The sequence below is a fragment of the Biomphalaria glabrata genome, chromosome 6 (genome assembly GCF_947242115.1).
Source record: "Biomphalaria glabrata chromosome 6, xgBioGlab47.1, whole genome shotgun sequence".
NCBI classification, from domain to species: Eukaryota; Metazoa; Mollusca; class Gastropoda; family Planorbidae; genus Biomphalaria; species Biomphalaria glabrata.
Window position 1 is genome coordinate 2,189,918 of NC_074716.1, and position 21,356 is coordinate 2,211,273.

At 39.9% G+C, this 21,356-nt stretch overlaps 2 protein-coding genes across 3 annotated transcripts in view; one reads left to right on the top strand and one right to left on the bottom strand.

Moving 5' to 3' along the window:
• The window catches only part of LOC106073873 (uncharacterized), a 64,865-nt gene that overhangs the window by 8,691 nt on the left and 34,818 nt on the right, over positions 1–21,356 (bottom strand). The window contains exons 3-4 of the mRNA XM_056031893.1: positions 2,351–2,383; positions 604–663 (exon numbers count right to left, since the gene is read on the bottom strand). Coding sequence (XP_055887868.1) covers positions 604–663; positions 2,351–2,383 — 93 coding nt within the window. The remainder of the gene's footprint in view (positions 1–603; positions 664–2,350; positions 2,384–21,356) is intronic.
• Positions 4,839–20,182, top strand: LOC106073874 (major royal jelly protein 2-like). Of its 2 annotated transcripts, none has more exons than XM_056031891.1 (5): positions 4,839–5,073; positions 15,409–15,651; positions 16,351–16,501; positions 17,923–18,064; positions 18,431–20,182. In XM_056031891.1, exons 2-5 carry the CDS (start codon positions 15,422–15,424, stop codon positions 19,207–19,209), a joined length of 1,302 nt encoding a protein of 433 aa, XP_055887866.1. In that variant the 5' UTR covers positions 4,839–5,073; positions 15,409–15,421; the 3' UTR covers positions 19,210–20,182. The 2 variants fall into 2 exon arrangements, with proteins under 2 accessions (XP_055887866.1, XP_055887867.1); XM_056031892.1 differs by lacking the exon at positions 4,839–5,073 and adding an exon at positions 13,617–13,908.

Consider the following 21,356-nt stretch of genomic DNA (forward strand, 5'->3'; position numbering starts at 1 on the left):
ATGTAGTAGTTTAAAATAACGATGCCTTTAAAATTGAAATATCTATTTGTTTTCTAATTTTGCGTGTTCCTTCGGAAATGACGATATGACTTCTTAGCCCAGGCCTCCAGTAGTACGGCATTGGATAGGTCAGGTGTAGATAGGGTTTGAACTCAGAACTATTACTGCGACAAATCGCACATCACATGACCAAGCAACCATTCTTAACAAAGGTTTTCTTAACAATACCATGGACAAAAATTAAGTGGACATCCCAAGAATGTATGATTCGATTCCAAAACAAATAATCGTGGATATCAATTACCTAACCTGCAGCATGTGCAAATCATAATAAGCCATACCAGCCTTGAATCACAGCTCTAAGAATACAGTATCAATATTACTTATTTTCGATACCAGCTTTCAATCAAAAGCATTAAAATATAGTATCGATATTACTGCTGATACTAGCTTTGAATCATAGCTCTAATAATACAGTATCGATATTACTTACAGCCGATACCAGCATTGAAGCATAGCTCTAAGAAAACAGTATAGATATTACTTACACCCGATACTAGTTTTTAATCATAGCTATAAGAATACAGTATCGATATTACTTACAACCGATAACTGCTCCAGCGATACGCCCTCCAATGTCACAACTTGGACAGTCAGCTTCATCTGCAAATATGAAATCAATATGACTCATATCATCACATGTTGACCTTTATCTTTATCTGTTGGTCAGTTTAATATTGAAATAATTAGATCTATGTTCTCCTATAGTTACGGCCCAATGCGCCGAACGCGCGGGAGGGTGGTCTAAGTCTCCTCTAGTTAGCAAACAATTGTATAAGAACCATTTCAACCAAAACCTGATAACATAGTGATGCATCTAGGGAAGCCCAGGGGCATGAAGAGAAGGGGACTGCAGGGGTCAAGGACACATATGTGCTTACAATCTGAACTTGGGTGTGTAAGGGTGGGGGATGGTGCCCCTCAGACGTAAGCACATATTGTGTATTTCTGTTATGGAATGTGCAAATGAGGTTATAAATAGAGCAAAAATAGTTGAAGAGGGGAGACAAACTGGAATCTGAGACGAGACACAAAAAGAAGTGCAGTTTAAATTTAGTTGATATTGGATTTAAATTAATATTATTTCTACACTTGCGTTTCTACAAGCATCCACGTTCTAAGTTGAAAGATGTACAATATACACTGCTAATAACAAACAATGTTCAAGTTTGATTTAAAAGATGCTGGTATAAGTTTTATTCAAGTTTGACATTCATAAATCAATACGCCAACTACGATTTGGTTACGTGTGTATATATTGTACAATGTAGGGAGCCACAACCCAACGTCCTTACGGACATCTTGCAGGTATAAATGGATAAGTTGACCATTGGCTATGATTGAGACGTTGTCACCCACAGAAAACAGTTCCCCCTCTCCACCCAGCGGATGTATCCAAAGGAACAACAGGTGCCGATACAATTTGCTATCAGGTTCTGCCAGGGTGTAGCACCGTACCCTGCAGGCTGACTAAGGGTCACAGGCTCTTGATCTTTTCCGAAGCCCCTTCCATGTCTGGGTATAGCTGCAGGGGAGCAGAGCTTTGGATTTAGACCCCCCTCTTTCCTAGTCATGCGAACGAGACCCAAGCGTACTGGCAGTGGTGGATTCTCCCATAGGCGGCACATACCATAGCTTAGGGTAGGGTTCCAGGAATATTTTCAATCATTTTGAAGAAAGAGCAAAGCTAAAATTGCCTCATGTTGATTAAATCTTAAGTAGCTTAAGGACTTCTCCGATCCTGCATTCAGGTTTACACCCTGCATTTCTTTGAACTTTCTGTTAAAACTCTGATGTTCAGTATCTAGCACTATGATCAATTTAGGTCTAAATCCATGATGCAGATTGCAGCTAATACTAAATTTAATTCATAAAAAAAACAAAAACTCTGTGAAATAATGTCTTTCATGTTGCTAAGAAATTCGCCCACAGCAACTTGACCTCTATAGCTACAGCTAGAGTGTTGAACTTTTCCTGAGTGATGTCTGTCAAACCGGGCGCCCTATCCTGGCGAACAATGTTGGGCGCCCATTCCCGCAAGCTATCTTCATTTCGATGCACTGTTTTTGACTACACCATTTATATTACTTTAAATCCTTTTCCATCATATTCTTAGTATCCAACACATTCTAATATACATACATACATATATATGATGTGTATAATTATACACACTGTTCACTATTTCAATAACAACTTTATATATATATATTCATTAAGTGATTTAAAAGTGGTGTGTGCACAGTTACTTAGTTGATTGAGCTAATAGAAAGTGTGTAGGTCTACATACCATCGTACTGTACTGACGTGTTCGATGTTGAATCTGAAACAAATCGAAAGTAGAAGTTAGTCTCATTTCAAACTGCTGGGTGCTGTGACATCTATCTATCTGTCTGTCGGTCTGTCTGTCTGTCTATCTATATAGATATATCTATATATAGGTAAAAAGTAAAGCTCTCCTTCCAACCAACTAATGTCAGGTACCCATTAGAGCTGGGTGGACTCGGAGACGCTCAAGGATCCAAATTTTAAAAAATCTAAATTTCAAAATCCTAATCTTCACCAGGATTCGAACCCGTGACCTTGACATCATCAGCCCTATAGATCGCAAAGTCTGAAAGGAGAACTTTCACTTTTTTTACTTTTGAGTCCATTCCATGCGAGGTACCGCTGACGTCCCGTGCGTGACAAGAAAATAATGGGACTTATCTTATCTTATAATTACAGACGTTACTTCTAACAAGAAGATAATTAAGTGCTGCGAATTTCGTGTGTCAGTCTAGACATGCGTGTTAATCAATGAGTTAAACTCTGCCAAGTCGTTGGTTTTCCTAGCTGATTCAGGCAACCCATTCCATTCTCTAATGGCGCTAGGGAAAAAAAGGAACCCTTGTATGAATTTTTTCTAGCATAAGGAATAAGAAATGCGCCTCTATCTTTGAGTCTTCTTATCTTATCTTATAAAATACAGACGTTACTTCCAAAAAAAAATAAATAAAAGGAGATGGCTACGTCCTACGCGAGTCCCTAGGTTATCTGCTCTTTGACTTTGAAGATCTGGGTGACGTTCTTTCCGCACCACAATGCAGAAGGAGAGAAAAAGAAAAGAAAGCAATATAAAGAAATGTGGCGTCCATAAGGAAACACGTTAGAAAATGAACAGACGACATCAACAATGTCAAGGTCGCCGTATGAAAAGATCACTGTTGCCAACTAAACAGCGAAAATTCTACGGTGCTGAAAGGTGCACCAAAATGTATACATTGTAACTCTGGGGTTCTCAACCTGTGGATCGCGATCCCCCTTGGGGGGTCGATTGACAATTCGCCAGGGGTCGCCTAAGACCATCGAAAATACGGATTGCATTTTGTCTATTCTTCTATTGCTGTGTGTGTGTGTGTGTTAGGAGGTCGCGGCAGAGTGTGGGGGGGGGGGGGTTCTAAAGGGGTCGCCGTCCTTAAAAAGGTTGAGAACCGCTGTTGTAACTGGTTATTAAAGTATTTCGCTTTCGTGGTTTATCAATGCGTCTTTATTCAGTACACCGGATGGGCCAGGAAGATTGACTTGTATAGTTTTTATCTTTAATAAAAGTCGGAAGTGATAATCATTAGATTAAATCCCAGAAATGAATCAGATTTATTTTGGTTTCCCTTAAATGAATACAACGAATACGGAAAATGAATCAATTTTTTTTTTTAATTCTCGAATGCTGGTTAAAAAAAGAAATAGAGAGAAAGATTTTTTTAATACCCTCGCGGGCACATTTTGGACTTGGGCTCGGGTTCATTGAACCCCTTCGCGCTATGGTTGCTACGCCACTGCCCGTCGTGATGCTTTGGACTAGGATGTAGTTATCTTGAAATCGAAAGGAACACCCGAAATGTGCACACCAAAACAAATCAACAGAACTATCGTAAACATACGTAGTCCTATTCCTTGAATCCATTCTAGTTGGAGACAGTTTTATTCAAAGTAAGAAACCCCCCCCCCCCCAAAAAAAAAACAAAAAAAAACAACACTTCAATTTAACGATATTAGCAGGCACGTCCAATTCACCGGAGCGTGCGTGGCTTATACACACAGATATATCGACAGGGGCGGAGCCTTCTTAGAGGCTTTTCACTTTTTAGCCCGTCTTTCACCATCAAACTCCACATTTTGTGAAATTAAAATTCCCCATATGGCAAAGCTTATATCAACTCATTCTGTCAGTCTGTCTGTCCCGGTACAAATCTTGTGTGTTATTTCTCCCCCTTCCCATTCTCGTATCAAGCTTGAAACTTTGCACCGTTATTCACTGTCGAAGACAATACATAAATCAATAAAAAAAAAATTAACCAGTTACTTAAATAGTGGTAATTAATTTATATATATATATATTTTTTAATATGCGTAGCCACGGGAAGTAACTGCATTTCTCATTAATCTTCAGACTCGACGACAGGCCTTAATATTATTATATTGAAAATGAAGATAAATCTTGCAGTATTGAGGTATATGGCAGTGATTGTGCAGTTCTTACCATTATAAAAGCTTTTTTTTTAAGGAATTTTTTAAAATTTTTCTTAATAGAATCTTCCAGACGAAAGACACGCCACTGCTAGAGAAAAAAAAATCTTTCCATCTATCTCGGGCCAGATGTTGATAGTGAAGATACGGAATCACCAAGTGCCCAAACGTTTGTCACACTTCTGATCAGATTAGAGAGGGACTGGGTGACCCGGGGAGGGGGGGGGGGGCTGTGCCGAGGGTTCTATGCGCTATAAACCATTAACAATTGTTACTTCTTATCGAGAAATCTATTTTTAGAACTGCCGTTCACACAGGCAGACATTTCTTTTTTTGGACTTTTGCCCCGCCGGCAACATACTAGGTAGAACTGTGACAGAAAGTCATTTGGGCAAGTCAAACAATACTTCAGACCTGTGATATTCGTCCACAAACTGTCCTAGCACTTAGTCTTTCACGCCCCAGGTCCACAATGTCAACACACGGCCGCCAGATGGCGTCTCGGTAAGTTACTTAACATATTGCAAGGCTGCGCTGTATAAGGGCCAGTGCTCTCTGAGCTATTACCGGTATGTAAAGAGAGCACAGGTTGCTTAGATCTAACTCTTTCTCTCCGTAATTGTTTACCACATTCTGGTGGAATCAACGCTGGTATCGTCAGTTAGGAGAGAAAGAGTTGAGCAATGTTCTAGATTTGTAACTTTTTGGTTCACAGTTACCATACCGTAATGAATTGAGAACATTTTAATTAGTAGGCTACGTAAAAAAAGTACACCTTTTGTCATGGGCCGCTTCCTAATTGTTTTTAGCAACAAAGGCTCAAAATATTTATGGAAACAAAAAAGTTATAGATTGTAATATAGAGTAGAGTTTAAACATAGACATTAATAAATATAGACTGGCCGATTAAAGAGTTTTATAAAACGAAAATTTGTGACTTGCAATTTTGTGTATACAGTATTTATGAGCAGTAAAAAAGTTAAGTATTCATGTCTATTTCAGCCATAACCTATATAAGTATTACATTATTTTTATTTTCACTAGTGTTTTGTTTTAAATCTTTAAGACTGAAGATCATGCAATTTTTCATAATTCGGAAATCCGAATACAATAGATAGACATGTTTTCAAGTTACATGAAGTGACTTCCTTCGGCCAGTCTATATTTATTGATGTCTATGAGTTTAAACAAGCCTGTATATTTTTACAGTGCTGGACTGTGCTGCCAGATGTCATTATTTTATTCACAAACTAATGACATTTTCAACTTTTGTTTTGTTTGTAAACATCTGGTAAATATTGACAATGCCCTGTTTAATTCGAGCATTCTTTTTCTATTCAATACAATACGTTCGCTAAATTATATTTGACATCAACACCCATAGACATAAATAAATATAGACTGGAAGTAGGAAGTTATTTTTATTTGGGGGAAGTCAAATATGTTTTATGTACTATATCTATGTGAAAAAAAATGGCGGCGATTGAGCTATAAATTCTAGGACTAACATTTCAGCCAATATATACCTTTGATCTTTATTTTTGAAAAGTACAAAACTGCCATATTCCCAATATTTTGTCTTTGTTTTACAATCATAGACATTGGCAAATACATATAGGTATGTGATGTGGATCTACAAACTTATCTTTTCCCAAATATTTCCGATAATAATTTGTTCTTTATCGTCCAGTCTATATATATATGTCTATGTCAACACCGCAATACATGTGACTTTGTTTCATCTTATCTTATATGATACAGACGTTATTTAAAAAAAGAAGATGATTATGTCCTTCGCGTCATGCATTCAGTCATGCATATTAACCAATGACCTAAACTCCGCCAAGTCACTGGTTTTTCCTGGCTAGCTCAGACAACCCATTCCATGCTCTAATAGCACTAGGGAAGAAGGAGTATTTGTACAAATTTGTCCTAGCATATGGGACGAGGGATGTGCCTTTATCTTTGTGTCTTTCAGAGTATTTTATTAAATTTTGTTTTTGTATTTGAAGATTATGGTTCAGTGTTTTATGCATAATTGCTACTTTACTTTTGAGTCTTCTCTCCTAAAGGCTTTCTAAATTTAGTGATTTACTAAAGGTGTTTAACTCAAGTCAAATGTGAATATTCGTTTGTTATGAATCTCGCCCCATGTTATGTTTCTGAACACGTAGTCTAGATAATCTTTTTGAAATTATTAGAAACTGGACAGTTCAACAAATAGTCTGGTTGCAATATACAAAATGCCGGCTAGAGTTCTTGTGAAGAGAAAGCGCCTAGAATATGTTTCCTGAGTCACTTATACAAAACTTCAATCTACCGCAAGGAAGCAATTTGCTTGTACGGATTAAAATGAGGTTAGATCAGCGTTTCTTAAAATATGGGGAAGGACCCCCCCTGAGTGAGAGATCCTACTTCCTACTAGTCAACGGGACAACTTCCTACTAGTCAACGCGACAACTTCCTACTAGTCAACGCGACAACTTCCTACTAGTCAACGCAACAACTTCGTACTAGTCAACGCGACATTATCCACCATCTACGACCAAGATCTTTCATTCTGCTAGGCGTCTGCAACTGGATAGATTCAATCGGTTCTGTGGAAGACATTCCAACACATCTTCGCCATTGCAATTCTGCGGTCTACGCACATATCTTACGACAGAAAGGTCTTATCCCGAGTGTTGATAATAGAGATCATTTCTTGATGACGTCATAATAACGGATGAACGCGGCCCCAGTAAAATAACATTGTTCTCAGCACAATGACGTCAGAAACTTTCCGGCACATGTTGTCGACGCTCAACCCTTGACATGGTGGAATTATGGGATAGGATTCAAAACATTGAGACCACAAATCAAGTGCCAATGGTCTTGTGTACTGACACGAGCAGGCAACACACTGTTCACTTCTGCTGGTCCGACCAAACAAAAACAGACCCCACAAACAGCTATCAAACTTTCATTGCGCGCCCTTATCTCTCCATAACTGTGTTAGAGCTTTAGGCCCCAGCGGTTCTCAACAATCTTAGAGTCAAGGGGGCCCTGTATGCTCATCAAGACCACCACGTGTCGACTTAAAAAAAAATCTTCACTTAACCCTTAAGTCTGCTGAAGCGTTGGGGCACCATATGTGATCTGTCTACCATTTATACCCATTCTTCTGTCTTTTGCCTTGACTGGAATCTTTCAATGACAGGCCCCCGTCCATTTTTACAAAGCTTATGTCAACTTACTCTGTCTCCAACACCAAAAAAAAAAACAACCAACAATTAGTTATCAATTACTGGTAATTAATTATTTTGTCTGATAAAAAACAGGGAAATCAATCCTTCAGTATTAAGAGATAGGTCTAAATATTGATATAGTTGTAAGTGTGGAGTTCTTTACCTTAGAGACGCTTTTTTTTTAAAATATTTTATATTGCTGTCTTCCCATTACTTTCTCTGTCTGCCTCTTCATCTTTTTCCTGGTACTGTTCCCTGCAGGATGGTCTTTGCCATCCCCCGAGGACCTCGACAAATTGGCCATACAGTTTAAGTTAGCGAGCACTAAAGTATTCTATACGTCAACTGAGCAAGGTGGGTCACGGATGGTGTAAGAATGAAATCTTAAGGGGCGTCACCCGACACGTTAGAAATAGGGTGTTTTCGGTGTGTGTGTGTGTGGTGTTATGGAGTGTATGTGTTTCCATGGTTAAGAAAGGAAGCGTCAGTTTTTTGGTGGTGGGGAATGATGAAACCAAGAGTTGGTTTGTCATAAGTTCATGTTAAGTAGTCACGCGGGTGTCAATTGGACGGGAGACGACTCAAAGACGCCAGAGAGTAAAGACGTGTTTTTTTTTTGTAGCGAGATAGTGTTTGAAATATCCATTATTATTGCTAGATTTCTATCTCATTTCAAGTTGAATCCACGAATATCGTAATAAGTTATAATACTGAAATATAATAGACCTATATTAGCTTAGTTGTACTAGCTGTTTGGAGCTACTAACCAACGACCGACCAACAACAGGAGGGGGGGGGCATGATGAGCTGGTCTAATGTTACTTATAAAAAGTGGTATATGGTCCAATGTTATTTATAAAAAGTGGTATAGGGTCTAATGTTACTTATAAAAGTGGTATAGGGTCTTATGTTACTTATAAAAGTGGTATAGAGTCTAATGTTATTTATAAAAAGTGGTATAGAGTCTAATGTTACTTATAAAAGTGGTATAGTCTAATGTCACTTATAAAAGTGGTATAGAGTCTAATGTTATTTATAAAAAGTGGTATAGAGTCTAATGTTACTTATAAAAGTGGTATAGAGTCTAATGTTACTTTTAAAAGTGGTATAGAGTCTAATGTTATTTATAAAAGTGGTATAGGGTCTAATGTTACTTATAAAAGTGGTATAGGGTCTAATGTTACTTATAAAAGTGGTATAGGGTCTTATGTTACTTATAAAAGTGGTATAGAGTCTAATGTTATTTATAAAAAGTGGTATAGAGTCTAATGTTACTTATAAAAGTGGTATAGTCTAATGTCACTTATAAAAGTGGTATAGAGTCTAATGTTATTTATAAAAAGTGGTATAGAGTCTAATGTTACTTATAAAAGTGGTATAGAGTCTAATGTTACTTATAAAAGTGGTATAGAGTCTAATGTTACTTATAAAAGTGGCATAGGGTCTAATGTTATTTATAACAAGTGGTATAGTCTAATGTTACTTGTAAAAATGGTATAGAGTCTAATGTTACTTATAAAAGTGGTATAGAGTCTAATGTTACTTATAAAAGTGGTATAGAGTCTGTTATTTATAAAAAGTGGTATAGAGTCTAATGTTACTTATAAAAGAATATTAAGAAGGGAAGTGCATTCGCCCATGTGACCCACGTGACACACGTGACCTAAATCTAGATGTGTCACTTGAATGACAGTCACAGCCTATCAAGAGGTGTATGAGTGTGTGGTTACATTCGGGGGGGGGGGAGTATGGAGGAAAGCATTGTTTTATGTAAGTTTAGCTTCAGTACGCCAAGTAACCTACCCTCTCCTCCTGTTTATTTTATGATCTTTTTTTTTATGCGGCGTAGCATGTTAGAGAGACAAATGTACCTACACACTGGCAAATTACTGAACAATGACACAGTCACATACACACACCATGTTATAACACACACACACACACACAGCCATACCCCCTTCACCCATGCCAACCTCGATCCGAAATCTAGACGCTAGATAACTGACATGAGACCACTTCAATCTCATGTACCTGGTTGTGACACACTTCACATTTTCCAGGATGTTGTCGCTCTTGGAAATTTTTTTTTTTTCCAAATATAAAGGTTCTCAAAGTCTGATTATCAGATTTTTTTTAAATGAATTGTTTAGCAACCTAAGTCTCCCACTCTGACATGTCTCTAAACTTGTTTATAGCACACAATTAATAGTTTTTTGTTGTTTTTTTTTGGTCGTAAAATATTTTGAGTAGTCTGTTCTTCATTTCTTAATTGTACTATAGACTTAAGTACCATAGTGATGAGTTGAACTCTTAGACTAATTTAGTTGAAATCTTCGACGCAGCGTAAACAAGCCAGACTTAGTATCATCATTGTATTTGTTTCTCATTAGAAGTTTGTAAGTAACTCGCGATTTAAAAAAGAAAATAGCATTGAAATATGGCTTGGGTTAACTGGTTGTTGTTTTTACAAAGCTATCTTCTTATATCTATTAAAATACAGACGTTACTTCAAAAAAGATGATTACGTCATACGCGTCATGCATTTAGTCATGTATGTTAACCAATGACTTAAATTCTGCCAAGTCACTGGTTTTCCTGGCTAGCTCAGGCAACCCATTCCATGCTCTGATAGCTTTAGGGAAGAAGGAGCATTTGTACAAATTTGTCCTAGCATATGGGACGAGGAATGTGCCTTTATCTTTGTGTCTTTCTTAACTTTTAAATCTTCTATCCTAAAGCTTAAATCGGCTCACTCTGCCTGTCTTTCTGGTAAAAAGTGTGTACACGTTATTTCTCCCACGACCGATCTCGGATCAAGCTGATATTTTGCACAATTATTTCTTTTACCTGACAATACAAGAATCAATTTAAAAAAAAAATTAACCAATTAGTTAATTAACTATTGGTAATTTTTTTTTATTTTGGTATCTTGAACAAGGGAAAGCAATCGTGCTTGAAAATTGTGGAATAAGTTTAATTAGTCACCTTAAGAACTCTTGAACCCAGAATAAACATTTCTTTATGCATTAAAATAAAACGATCATATAAACATTCACCAAGATACCTCCCGTCTTCCCCCCCCCTTTCCCAACTGGTCCAGACAGGTGATAGGACCATAGCGTAATGAGAAAGCTAAACATAAAACAAATGGTAAAAATATTTTTAATAGCACAGAATTTATTATGTGTAGGCCAATTGTAGATATAATGACCTGACGGATCCAAACTAATTGATACAATTTCACTTAATATAAGCTTTGTTTTTCTTGTTGTTTTTTTTTACTGAACGCCCAAAATTAGGAGAAAAACTAGGTCAACTGTAAGATCTTTAAAAAAAACAATGAGAACCCCCGGAAACTCGAGAGCAGACGATACAAGATGAACGTGTGAAATCAGATATCCAGGATGTAACTTGTGGGTGGAGACAAACAAAAAAAAAGTCCAATCCTTCAATCTTGTACTGCGCAATGATTTCTAAGCATTTTCTTTTTACTCCAGTGTTTCTCAAACTGTGCTCCGCGGAACACTCATCATCATCTTTCCTTTGCGTTCCTCGTGGAACATAGGGCCTCAGTAAAAACACGCCACTCTCCACGGTCTCTTTGCTAGTTTTTTAATGGCTTCCCAGCTCTTTCCGGTCCTCTCGACTTCACCTAGATAAACGGCGTCGCCATGTTCTTTTTGGTCTTCCTCTACGTCTTGTTCCCTGGGGGGTTCCACTCTAAGGCCTGCCTAGCTCTGTTGTTGTTATCTTTTCTAAGTGTATGACCAATCCATCTCCACTTCCTCTCTAAGATCCGCACCTCTATATTTTTCTGTCCACTCATCTCCCACAGTTTGGTGTTTTCTACTTTGTCATACCAGTGTATTTTTAGGATATTTCTCAGACATCTGTTGATGAAGGTCTGTACTCTTTTGTTGTGGCTTCAGTTGTTCTCCATGTTTCAGAACCATACAGTAGGACCGCCTTGACATTAGCGGAACACTAGGTCAATCAGATAGCTAAAGTGGTAACGCGCTTGGCATCCAAAACAATTCTGGTTAGAATCCCTGTAAAGACTTTGTTTTTTAAATCAAGATTTTTAGGACGCCTCTGGATCCAGTCAATGGGTGCCTGAGTTTAGTTGGGGAAAATTAAGGCAGTATATCCTGTATCACGATTATTTAAATTTATAAAAAGACGAAATTGCTGAAATAATGTCAACACGTGTTATATTCTTCCGGTATGCCAGCAACAGGAAGTTGATCTAGTTATCAGCCATCTTTTATTTAACTTATTTTTTTTTGTCCTTCAGTGATTCCCAAAACTACGACCCGTGACGAAACGTCTACTGACAGTAGGCCTACATTAGGAAGCAGCAGAGGCCCTGCTCCACTGGGCCATGACATCCATAACCCCGAGAGATCGAGTAGGTGTGGGCTGGCCTAGGTACGCTACTCCGCCTCGACGCGGCAATCGGGAGGAAACGATCGCTAGAGGAAGCGAATAGGCCAAATGGGTAGTAAAACAAGACTCCCGTGGAGTGCCCAAGGGAGTGCGAGAGTATTCCCAATGCACAGTGCGGAGTTGTAAAAGAGCTTCCTTGACCTTGTCGATAATCCAGGCGCCGTTCCTCTAGCTACCGCTTCATCAATGGTGAGTCCAACACGGTCAGTTAACGTTTCTCCTATCAGACCTTGTGGTCTATAGGGCAGATGATGTAGGTCATCTGTTTCTGTGGCCTACGGTTAACGAGGGTGTCATGTGGCCAGCACAACGACCAACCGCCTTTACTTTTCCCCAACTTATGTCAGGTACCCATTAGAGCTAGATCTAGGTGGACTCAGAGACGCCCAAAAATCTAAATCCCTAAATTAAAAATCTCAGTGTTCACCAGGATTCGAACCCCCGGACCCCGGTTCGGAAGCAAAGCGCTTTACCGCGGTGCCACCGCTAGCCTGGTATACTACAGAAAATTGGCGGGGGTACCCGGTGTGCTCGGCCTTCGACCACGTGCGTCTGAAGTGTCCGACTCATTGGAAATAGCCAATTTCAACATGGAAATTAGCCTGGACCCCTTTCAGACAGAGCGCTTTGTATAATCAGGCTTACAAGCCTAGAGCTCAAAAAGCATTTACCTCAACTCTTTTGACTGTACAACGGTGTGGACTGGACATGTTTTTTTTTGTCCCGGCCAGTGAAACGCGTGACGGAAATGTGTCTGGGCCCCGAGACCATAAAAAGGCTGGGGCACCGCTGATTGACTCTATTATTTCTACACTTGTATTTATGCCATTTCTTACCGGCAATGAGCTCGTGCCACGTTAAGCGTACTTACTTCTCGTGCCAAGTTCTGTTTGCTGAAACTAATGCACAACCTTGACCTTGTAAAAGTGCGACCGAATTACCGCTAGTACGTGAGTCCGCTAAATAACTTTAAAAAAAAAAAAGTCCACGAACTCATTGGAATGTCGAGGCTCGTTCTTTCCCTGAATCAACTCTTTTAAAAATGTAGAATTAATTCTTGCCTTCAGAACACCGATGTTGTATACGTTTAATGATTAGTCATCATGCATTTTTTTTTCTTTGTTACTTCACACTAAGAGAACGGAACACGTGTCAACATGCGCAGACGAGGCCATATGAGCAGACGACTCGTCAGGCAGATGTCAAAAATGTGCACGTGCCACGACACTAATTAAACGATTAGACTACAAAAAAAAAATCCAGCTATAGTTTAGTCTATTGCTCTTATACGGGAGTTCTATACGCTAAAAAAAAAAAAAACCTAGTCTATGTTTCTGTGTGTCTCTGCTTTGTTTTGGTTGGGTTGTTGTTTTATCTAAGCTATCTTTAGCCCAAACCGGATATGACAAAGTGAGGGAACTGACATATGTAAGCTAATCTTCCATTCCCTTGGACTAACCATTGCCAAAATGTGGCCCAAATCAGGGCGGATGTAGATCTGGATCTAGCCGGTAGTATTGTGTTCATTCTCTCATTCGGAAAAAAAAAACACACACACACATACACAAGTATTCTGTGCTGTCTGTGTTTTTTTTTCTCTCTCCTCGATACGACAGCAAGACCAATCGCTGTGGCGATTTTTTTTGTACACATCTGTACTCTTCAAGTAAGTAGTTGATTCTAGACAGATCTAATGTAATTTGAACTTCTATATATCTTCTCCCAGGCAGACGGACAGAGTGAGTTTTTAGAAACATTGTAAAAAAAAAACAAAAAAAAACAACCCCAAAAAACTGCCAAAATTTTAGTGATTTGCGCATAACAAAAAGAAAAATAATTAAATAAACAAAAACAAAGAAAGTGACAATTGGTACGGAAACTGAGCTACAGGGTACGTCACTAATAATGTGGCATTGTATAACTTTTAAAGAGGGCATATTGTTTATGCATATGACTAGGAAACTAGGAGCTAATGACTAATGGAAAGACAGAATTATCGTCAACTAAACGAGTTACAGATTATTATTTTTGGGTAAACTTAGTAGTTAGTAGGACAGAACATAACATAACGTAACCAATGTAAAAAAGATAATTTTGTAACAAAAAGTCTAAAACCATTTGCATACATATATTAAAAATATAGTAAATGATAATCTCCCCTATTAAAGAGCCTCACATATTTGTTACTATTAATAGTGAGTAGTTTTAAAAGTGGTGTATTTTTATGAAAAAAATGCTTAACTGATTTTAAAAAATTAGATTTTTCGCTTTCAGAAAAGAAAAAAAGTAGCGTTGCATCAGAACTTTGAAAAATCTAAAATATGATGTCCGATTTTCATTTTCTCTTCTAGTTTCTGAGATTTAAACAGGACAGACGGACTGACATTCCACACAAAACTAATAGCGTCTTTTCCCCTTTCGGGGGCCGCTAAAAAGGAACAAAAATAAAACAAAACAAAAAAAAAAAAAACTAAAATAGTCACACACAAAAAAAAATAATAATAAACAGATCACATTTTTGTATTCCCTATTGGGGGGGGGGGGACAAAAGAAGGGATTAGAGACATGATTTGTTCAGCGATCAGACCCCACGACTAAATTGACTAAAATATTATGACGTCAGATTTTCATTATCTTTTCTAGTTTACGAGATCTAAACGGGACGGACGGACAGACTTTCACACAAAACAAATAGCGTCTTTTCCCCTTTCGGGGCCCGCTAAAAATGCTTTTTGTTAAAAACAAAGCCTATAGCGAGTGAAGGGAGATAACCGTTCGTTTGCTGCCTCGTATATCCCACTATTGAAAGGTTTTATTTCCCCTTTTTCTAAATAAAACAATTAATGACGACGAATTGATTTACCAACTGGTAATGTTTTTTTATTGATTAATGTGTTGTCACAAGAGAAGTCTAATTCCTCTTGCTATATATAATAATAATAATGAGGCTTCGAGTCCTAAGATTAACGAGGAATGCAGTATTTCCAGTGGCTACGCAGCCCAAGCTGCGACCTACAAATTTTGCCACACCCAGCGCAGCCATAACCATCGTCCGCATCTATAAAACTGGGTTTGGACTTGAATGCACACATTTCAGCTTGCTATCACTTCAAGTTGCATCTAACCGTACACGTTGTCAACTCTTTTTTCTTCTTCTTCTTCACAGGTGAGCCATCAAGATGTCGCCAAGACTTGCATTCCAAATGTGGCTCATATTCGTTTACGTCCTGGCTCTGGCCTTGACCGACCAGCATTCGGGCCGCATCAACTTCCAGAACAACAACAACGTTATGTACGAGTGGGTGTACCTGGACTACGACTGGCCCAGCGAGCAGATGAAGGCCAGGTACATAGCCGAGAGGCGATACATCATAGCCCACAATTTCTTGTCCGCGGTCAAAACGTACAAGTAAGTGGGGATTTCAACTTAAGAGTTGGTTTTTTTTTTTGTTTTCTAGACGGGTCTTTTCTGATAATCCAAACACAAATCTAGTTCTTTAAAGAAATTTATTTCACCAGAACAAAATCATATAAATATGATTAAATGTTATGTTCATGAAAAGTTCTAGTGTTTATGGATTGCGTTTGATAAAATAAACAACTATTTCTAGATTAAATTGAAAGCATGATTTGATGAAGGTTCTCCAATTTAGCAACGTGTGCATTATCCCTCCTTTTGTCTCTATATTTACTACTCTTTTTCACTTATAACTTCACACGAGGTACTCCAAAGAGCATAGCATGAATCTTAGGAGACTTTCTCCTAAGACCGACTGTGTGATGTGTGGCTGAATGGTAATAACCGCTTGGTAACCTATCGAGGTTCCCGACTGGAGCACAGTTGAATTGGGCAGCAAGGAAACCTTTTATCCTATACGAATTTGTCCTAGCACGTGGAATGAAAAATATGCTTTTTATCTTTCTAGCTAATGCGTATTACTTTTGAGAAATTGGAGGCCAGTCTTATATAAAGCATTCATAAAAATTCTTGCGGAAACAAACCTGCGATGATAATTGCTATATGCAGAGTCGAAAAAAATAAATAACTGGAAATATTTTTTTTCTAATTGACTTGGAATTGGTTTTCATCTGTTTGAATTTTTACCAGGTCTCAAGTGTATGTGACTGTACCTAGGCTGGGCTACACAACCGGAGTGCCCTCCACACTCAACGTCCTCGTCAACAGAGGAGACTCAACCGTGCTCAGACCTTTCCCTAATTGGGCGGCGCAGGAATTGGGCAACTGTAATGCCCTTCAGGTCAGTTGAATGCTTTTATGTCATCCCCATAGTGTATTAAAGCGTTACATAGTGTACATGTATAGTCAATAGGCCCCCATATAGCATTGTTATAACTCTTGATGGTGACGCGGATGGGGGTAGTGGTGTTTGTGTAGCCAGCCAGGGCTAGACGAGCGGTCCACCGTGACGGAGGACGGTGAGGCGTCGCTTCAAGAAAGATCTGTTGTGAACACTACTCAGGCCAGTCACATAAGATACGGTCGTGTGGTCATCCAGAGAAGACGAGTGACGTTTCATCTGGTTCTAGAAGGCTTCAGGGACCCCTATATAAACAGCGAAGGTATTACGGTCAGGACGGATCGGATTTAGAGTCAAGGCACTTCGAGGCGAAATCACGATTCAAGATCGAGTCCAGTGTGAGGTCAGTCCGGAACAGTTGAACCCAGTGCAAGTCCAGGACGAGGCGTAGAGGCCAGTAGAGTTTGATACGGCGGTACAAGATTTTGATACGGCGGTACAAGAGTTTGATACGGCGGTACAAGAGTTTGATACGGCGGTACAAGAGTTTGATACGGCGGTACAAGATTTTGATACGGCGGTACAAGAGTTTGATACGGCGGTACAAGAGTTTGATACGGCGGTACAAGAGTTTGATACGGCGGTACAAGAGTTTGATACGGCGGTACTAGAGTTTGATACGGCGGTACAAGAGTTGATACGGCGGTACAGGAGTTGATACGGCGGTACAAGAGTTGGTACGGCGGTACATGATTTGATACGGCGGTACAAGAGTTGATACGGCGGTAAATGAGTTGATACGGTGGTACAAGAGTTGGTACGGCGGTACATGATTTGATACGGTGGTACAAGAGTTGATACGGCGGTACAAGAGTTGATACGGCGGTAAATGAGTTGATACGGCGGTACATGAGTTGATACGGCGGTACTAGAGTTGATACGGCGGTACATGAGTTGATACGGCGGCACGGTTGTCAACTGGTGAAGCATTTGTACAGTCAGTGTTACGTGTTGCCTATTGTACAGTATTGGCTGTGATTTATTGGACATTTAACTGTTACGTTCTTTTGGCGCCCAGAGTTGTCAAGTTTATAATTTGGTTGAGTCGTGCGGTGCTATTTGCAAAGAGCCTGGATAGAGAGAGCCATTACAATATTAATGCAGTTACATAGTATAGATGTATAGTCATAAGGCCTCAGATAGTATTAATTGTGTTATAATACAGATATATAGTCATAAGGCCTAAGATAGTATTAATTCTTTTATAGTACAGATATTTAGTCATAAGGACTCATATAGTATTAATGTGTTATATAGTATAGATGTATAGTCACCAGGCCTCAAATAGTATAGGCAACCTCGTAAGACAGGGGAGATAATCTAGACGGCTACTAACCATGTATTGAACTTGTCTATCCTAGTGTGCCATGAGTATCGAAGTGGACCCTTTAAACGGCCACATCTACGTCATCGACCCTGGCAGGGCCGGCATCCTGGGGCCCAACACGACACTGCCCCGCCCAGTAGTGTGTCCAGCCAAGCTAGTGGTCTACGACCTGCACGGTAATGGACTTTTGACTTAATAGTGTGTGCGTGTGCGCAAATGTGTGTATATAGATATGTGTGTCGTATACGACTCACTTTTTAAGTATTGTAACTTGACTCGCTAAAAAGGTTTATATATGTCTGAGTCTCATCAAAGCTAATGATTCATATGTCCTGCTGGGGGTGTTTGAATAACAGTGGCTTTCTGTAGTACGCTTAAGTTTTGAGAGTCCTTGTTCTGGCCACATGATACAATTTAGCTGTCTTTAAAAAGTCAACAGCCCAACTAGTGTGACATGCTTTAACAATCTTTTTTTTTTTTCGGTTCTTTTTGAATGATGTTTGATTGGCTATTTGATTGAATATTGAATTTTTTTTTTTCAGATGGGAAGATGATTCGAAGCCACGTTTTGCCAGAAAATTTGGTTGCCAAGGAGACCAACTATCTGAATGACATCGTGCTGGACAGAGGGGATAGGTCATCGCGAGCGGTCAAGTGGGTCTACATCACGGACGCTGCGGATTCCAAACTGATCGCCTTCGACATGGTCAGAAATGTCACCACCATTTTCCAGCACCCATCCATGAATGCGGACCCCGGGGCCGGCTCAGATATTACCGTCAACGGACGCGTGTACACGCTGAGGATCCCGATCGACGGACTGGCCATCTCTCCGGACTTCAACTTTGTCTACTACTGCGCCCTCGGCAGCAAGGACTTGTACCAGGTCCCCACCAGTGTCCTGAGGGACCCCAGGCTCGACTTCGGCGCCCACGTCAGGTTCGTCGGCGCCAAGGTGTCCCAGACCGGGGGCATGACCTACGCCACCAACAACCTGTACTACGGCGCGCTGGGCGGCAACGCCGTGTACAAGTGGGAGATCTTAAACGACAGGCTGAGACAGTCGGCCAACGAAAGCGCCGTCGTGATGAATACTCAAACCCTGGTGGCCAGGGACGATCTCAAACTTCAGTGGCCAGACTCCTTCACGGTGGACGACAATGGCCACTTATGGTTCACAGCCTGCAAGGCCCAGCTTTTCCTCAGGGGCGGCATGGACTACTCCGGAAACAGTGGGCCCAACTACAGGATCTGGAGGGTGCGCATCAACGAAGGGGGGTACCTGAACCCATCCAATCACGGCGACCCCCTGGTGGGCTGAATAAATCTGATTTCTAAATGTAGAGTTTGGGTTCAGCGTGCAAGTGTTTTCTTAATTTCTTGTCTCGAAGAGTGTTTTGCATATTGTGAACTCTTCTTTATTGAAAATGACAAAAAAAAAAAAAAGCATAATTAACGCTTATCCATTTAGGCTAGAAAGTTATAGTGCCATCACTCTGCATTTATTGTATGTGGTATAACCACTTGCTAAATCTATTATCTACGGTCGATGTTGAGCAATAATGTGGCGCTTTTTTAAAATTGGATATATTTTATACATTTAATATGAAGGACCCTTTTAATGTCATAATTTGACGACATTATTTTATTTTATGTCTATATGACTTAGACAGACTAATTGAAACAAATGCATACATTTTTATAGACTTGTACTATAGTAGAATATAAAAAAAAAAAAAAAAAAAAAAACATAAGTTAATATTTGCACATTTTTTTCGGTCACGATAATTATACATATTATTAAATATTCATACGCATTTATCTTTAAAAATGCCAATAAAAAAAAAAAGAATATTATTATAGAAATGTTACCCAGTAAATGCTGCGACGGAAATATTTCAAAGAGTACACAACTCTTAACAGTTTGGTTTAGGTCAAAACTATGAGCTGAGTTTTTGAAATTTCCTGGGTTGTTTCTACCCAGTCTTGGTTCTTCCAATCTTTAATACTTAGACATAAAGAACGCAAAAGATTGTGTAAATCTTAAAACGTTGTAGGTTTAGCTAGATATACTATGTCTCCGGTATTTATTCTGGGGGGAAAAAATGCACAAACTGGGGTTAGATAAAGGATCGCTTATTGAATGTCCCTTTGGTCAATACACATCGCAATACTTTAGATAGTGTTATTCAGTAGTTTCAAACTGACTAGCTGACCACTACCGCCCGGCTTTGTTATCGCACAATGGTTTGTTGTTATTTGATCTTGTTGCTTTTATTAAACATGTTTTTAAAGTTGCAGTGTTTTGTTTACTTTATTGTATGTGTCAGCAGTACACAAAAGTAGAACATGACAAATACAAAGTGATCAAACTCTGACATTAATACTGTGACATACCGAACCATCCACTGGTCAAACGTCATAGCTATTTATTCTTCCGTATTATTTTTATTATTATAGCTTTTATATAGCGCTACTTTCATGCTTATAGCATGGCTCAGAGCGCTTTTGGTCCAATCTCATTTGTGGGGGGGGGGGGGGGGGAGGGGGTATCTAGGAGTTGGTTTTCCGTGCTGCATTTAGGCGCTCAGTAAACGCAACTCTGACCGAGTCGGGTGTCGAACCTCGAGCCCCCTTCTAGGTAGCCAAGCCAAGCCAAGTTCAAGCGCACTTGACCTCACGCTTGCCCGTGTGCCAGTTAGTCATCCATCAAGGGTGAAATAAGGTGATAAGTAGCTGGGCAGCGATGGCTGAGAAGGCTCCAAGGAAAAACATACCAAGAGTCCGCTGAGTGAAATGGTGACCGAAAGTCGTATGAGATTCGTGGGGCATGTCCTGAGGCAAGAAGAGAGACACGTTGACCACAAGACAGCCGAAAAGAGGAAAGCAAAAACAAGGCTGTCCGCGTAAAACACAGCGACGCACCTTCTTTGAATGCTAAAATTCATGGCTTTAGATGGGAAGAGGCTGCGGAAGTCGCCTTTGACTGAGTGCTGGGAAGAGGTTGTGGAAGTCGCCTTTGACTGAGTGCTGGGAAGAGGCTGTGGAATCCGCATTTGACTGAGTGCTGGAAAGAGGCCGTGGAAGTCGCCTTTGACTGAGTGCTGGGAAGAGGCTGTGGAAGTCGCCTTTGACTAAGTTCTGGGAAGAGGCTGCGGAAGTCGCCTTTGACTGAGTGCTGGGAAAAGGCTGTGGAAGTCGCCTTTGACTGAGTGCTGGGAAGAGGCTGTGGAAGTCGCCTTTGACTGAGTGCTGGGAAAAGGCTGTGGAATCCGCCTTTGACTGAGTGCTGGGAAGAGGCTGCGGAAGTCGCCTTTGACTGAGTGCTGGGAAGAGGCTGTGGAAGTCGCCTTTGACTGAGTGCTGGGAAGAGGCTGTGGAAGTCGCCTTTGACTGAGTGCTGGGAAGAGGCTGTGGAAGTCGCCTTTGACTGAGTGCTGGGAAGAGGCTGTGGAAGTCGCCTTTGAC

Bases quoted from the DNA above. Each gene is read 5' to 3' on its own strand.
- LOC106073874 (XM_056031891.1), top strand. From the start codon at position 15,422: ATGTCGCCAAGACTTGCATTCCAAATGTGGCTCATATTCGTTTACGTC. The intron at 16,502-17,922 runs GTCAGTTGAATG...TGTCTATCCTAG, and splicing joins GCAACTGTAATGCCCTTCAG to TGTGCCATGAGTATCGAAGT. The intron at 18,065-18,430 runs GTAATGGACTTT...TTTTTTTTTCAG, and splicing joins AGTGGTCTACGACCTGCACG to ATGGGAAGATGATTCGAAGC.